The 2470-nt window shown below is 33.1% G+C and overlaps 1 protein-coding gene across 1 annotated transcript; it reads right to left on the bottom strand.

The window, feature by feature from the left end:
- Positions 1-801: 801 nt before the first annotated feature.
- LOC149222821 (uncharacterized) lies at positions 802-2210 on the bottom strand. Its single transcript, XM_089383178.1, has 2 exons — positions 1736-2210; positions 802-1404 (listed from the first exon to the last, which is right to left on the bottom strand). Exons 1-2 carry the CDS (start codon positions 2051-2053, stop codon positions 916-918), a joined length of 807 nt encoding a protein of 268 aa, XP_089239304.1. The 5' UTR covers positions 2054-2210; the 3' UTR covers positions 802-915.
- Between the last annotated feature and the right edge of the window lie 260 nt (positions 2211-2470).

Below are 2470 nucleotides of genomic sequence, written 5' to 3'. Positions count from 1 at the left end.
CATCAACCTAAGAACTAAGTAATTGGTATTTGTTTTTTTTATTTTTTATTTTTTTGATTATTTGTAAATTGGATTTTTTTATGTATGTATGTATGTATGTATGTAGTCATAGTTGTACTATTAATAAATAAAATTTGGAAATAAATCTTATAAAGAATAAAAATTATAATTTTAAATTAATATATTATATTTATAATATATATAGGTTTATTGGTTAAGAGTATGTGTTTCTTTTTAAGAAATTATAGGTTCAAAATTGGAAGAGTAGAGTATGTATGCCTTCATAGACATAGCAGTCAAATTACTGCGTTAAGATGGGTCCATTTCCCATAAACAAGAAGTCTCACACCAATTTGGTGTCTAACTTGGAGTGACCATAAAATAATATAATAATAATAATATATGTAATTATTTTTATTTTAAATCTTAAAATAATAGAATAATAATAATATATATAATTATTTTTATTTTAAATATTAAAATTAATATTGTTAAAAAAAAAATATGATGTATAAGATTAACCAATTTTATATTTATTATTTTTCAAAATAATTTACTTAACAAACTTGTAACTCAATTCATATAATATGAATAAAGAAATAAATAATAATAATAATCAAATTTAATTTAATAAAAAAAATCCAAAATATAAATCAAATATACCACTAAGTTATCAAATCATCTGACGCACCTTTATTCTGCTGAAAAAATTCAATCAATAATGACATATAACATCCAAATCATCTGAAGCACCTTTGTTCTGTTAAAAAATTCAATCAATAATGACATATAACATCCAAATCATCTGATGCACCTTTATTCTGCTAATAAATTCAAGCAATAATTACATATAACATCCATTGAAATACAGTAAAAGATCCAGCAATTATGAATTGCATGAAGGTGAATCAAAATTCAGAGCTGGTGGGACTGGGAAAGCCATGAACGAATAAACTGAGTACATGGGCATTCACCAAAGCATTTTGCTCTGACCAGAGAGAATTGTGTCCAGCACCCATTTGCTGATACAAACCTTGTGGTCTTCAGAATATAGGAAGCACAGCAACTGACCCCACCCCCTCTACCTTGGATGATCAAACCCCATATATCTGTGCTGCCTTCTTCCTGCTCTCCTTTTCCTTCTCCTGATCCTCTCATGTTATAACTCATACCATGAGCAGTGCAGTATTTGCATTTGCAGCCAGAATTCAACTTCTGTACATAGATCATTGCATCTGGACAAATATGTGCTATATAATTTCTAAGTATGCCCCACCTCTCCTCTGCTCCTCCTCCGTCCTGGGAAATATAAGTTGCAGGTACTTTCTGCCATCTCCCTGGCAATGGAGATTCTTTGTCGAACACGTAATGTAGAAAAGGAGCATCTTGTATATGATTCACAATCTGCCTCACCACTCATAGAATTCAATAAAACCATTTACAGTAATAGATAATCAGAGACTGTTTAAATGTAAAATAGTTAACATTGAATCTGTATCTTTCAGTATTTTGATAGATAGAACACTAGTAAGTAATTTTTATTGTCGTTGGTTTAGTTTCTCTTGTGATAGATCATAACTATGAGCAGATAAAACTATGAACTCTATATGCCAATATTTGATCTTAATCAACCAAAAAACAAAATAAATCAACCTAAACAAATAGCATGAAGAAGAAACAATTAGTTTCAACACAACATGTTGCTCCTAGGGAATGATGATAAAATTATAAATACCTCAATTATTGATTGTTTCATCCATTGATCAAGTTTCTCTCCAGTGGGAGGAGGAGGAGAAAATCTGTCTGCAGGGGCTGATAGAGAAGAGATGAGCATGGATCTAGCCTGTAACTCCCTTGATGGGTCATGGTATTTCTGGTTGCAGCAGACTATGGGTACATCAATCATGAATTTCTTCTTTGATGGAATTAATGGCAACCTGCAGGCTCTGGTTATGCTTCTGCATGATTCTTCTGACTGCCTTCTGGAACTTGAACTCTGAGTCTTGAGCTGGAAATGGCAGCTGTGAATAGATTCCATGCACTGTGAGGCCATCAATGCTCCTCTGGATTTGGATCTGTTAGAGCAATTCTTGATTGGCAGAGCTTATAGATTCACTGTAACAGACTGAATATCATGGCGTGTGAAGAAGATGCAGCAATTGGGGGAGAAAGTTAGATGAGGGTGAAGTCTGTACACCAAACAAATGGTCCTCCTCCCCTTCTTATTTAGGAAGGCTTGACAGCGTGGACAAACTAAATATATAAATAAATTAAAAAAAATGGATTTGATTACGTGTATTTGACAGGTTGGCTGAGTAGCGTCCATATGGCTTTATGAGAATGTCTGGTATTCGTCAAAGAGTGTGTACAGGTGGACAATTAGAAGGGAGAGCAAGCAGGTAGCGCGAGATTTCACGTGGCGGACTTTGGATTTGCTCAGGTTGGCACCCGCCTATCCCAATATATCAAC

The sequence above is a fragment of the Pinus tabuliformis genome, chromosome Q, assembly GCF_031772625.1.
Source record: "Pinus tabuliformis cultivar Carrire ecotype Pingquan chromosome Q, CPIR1, whole genome shotgun sequence".
Lineage (NCBI taxonomy): Eukaryota > Viridiplantae > Streptophyta > Pinopsida > Pinales > Pinaceae > Pinus > Pinus tabuliformis.
The sequence above is the reverse complement of the archived record's forward strand: the minus strand, read 5'-3'. Positions and strand labels throughout refer to the sequence as shown.

Bases quoted from the DNA above. Each gene is read 5' to 3' on its own strand.
- LOC149222821 (XM_089383178.1), bottom strand. From the start codon at position 2,053: ATGGCCTCACAGTGCATGGAATCTATTCACAGCTGCCATTTCCAGCTC. The intron at 1,405-1,735 runs GTATTTATAATT...GTGGTGAGGCAG, and splicing joins TGAAACAATCAATAATTGAG to ATTGTGAATCATATACAAGA.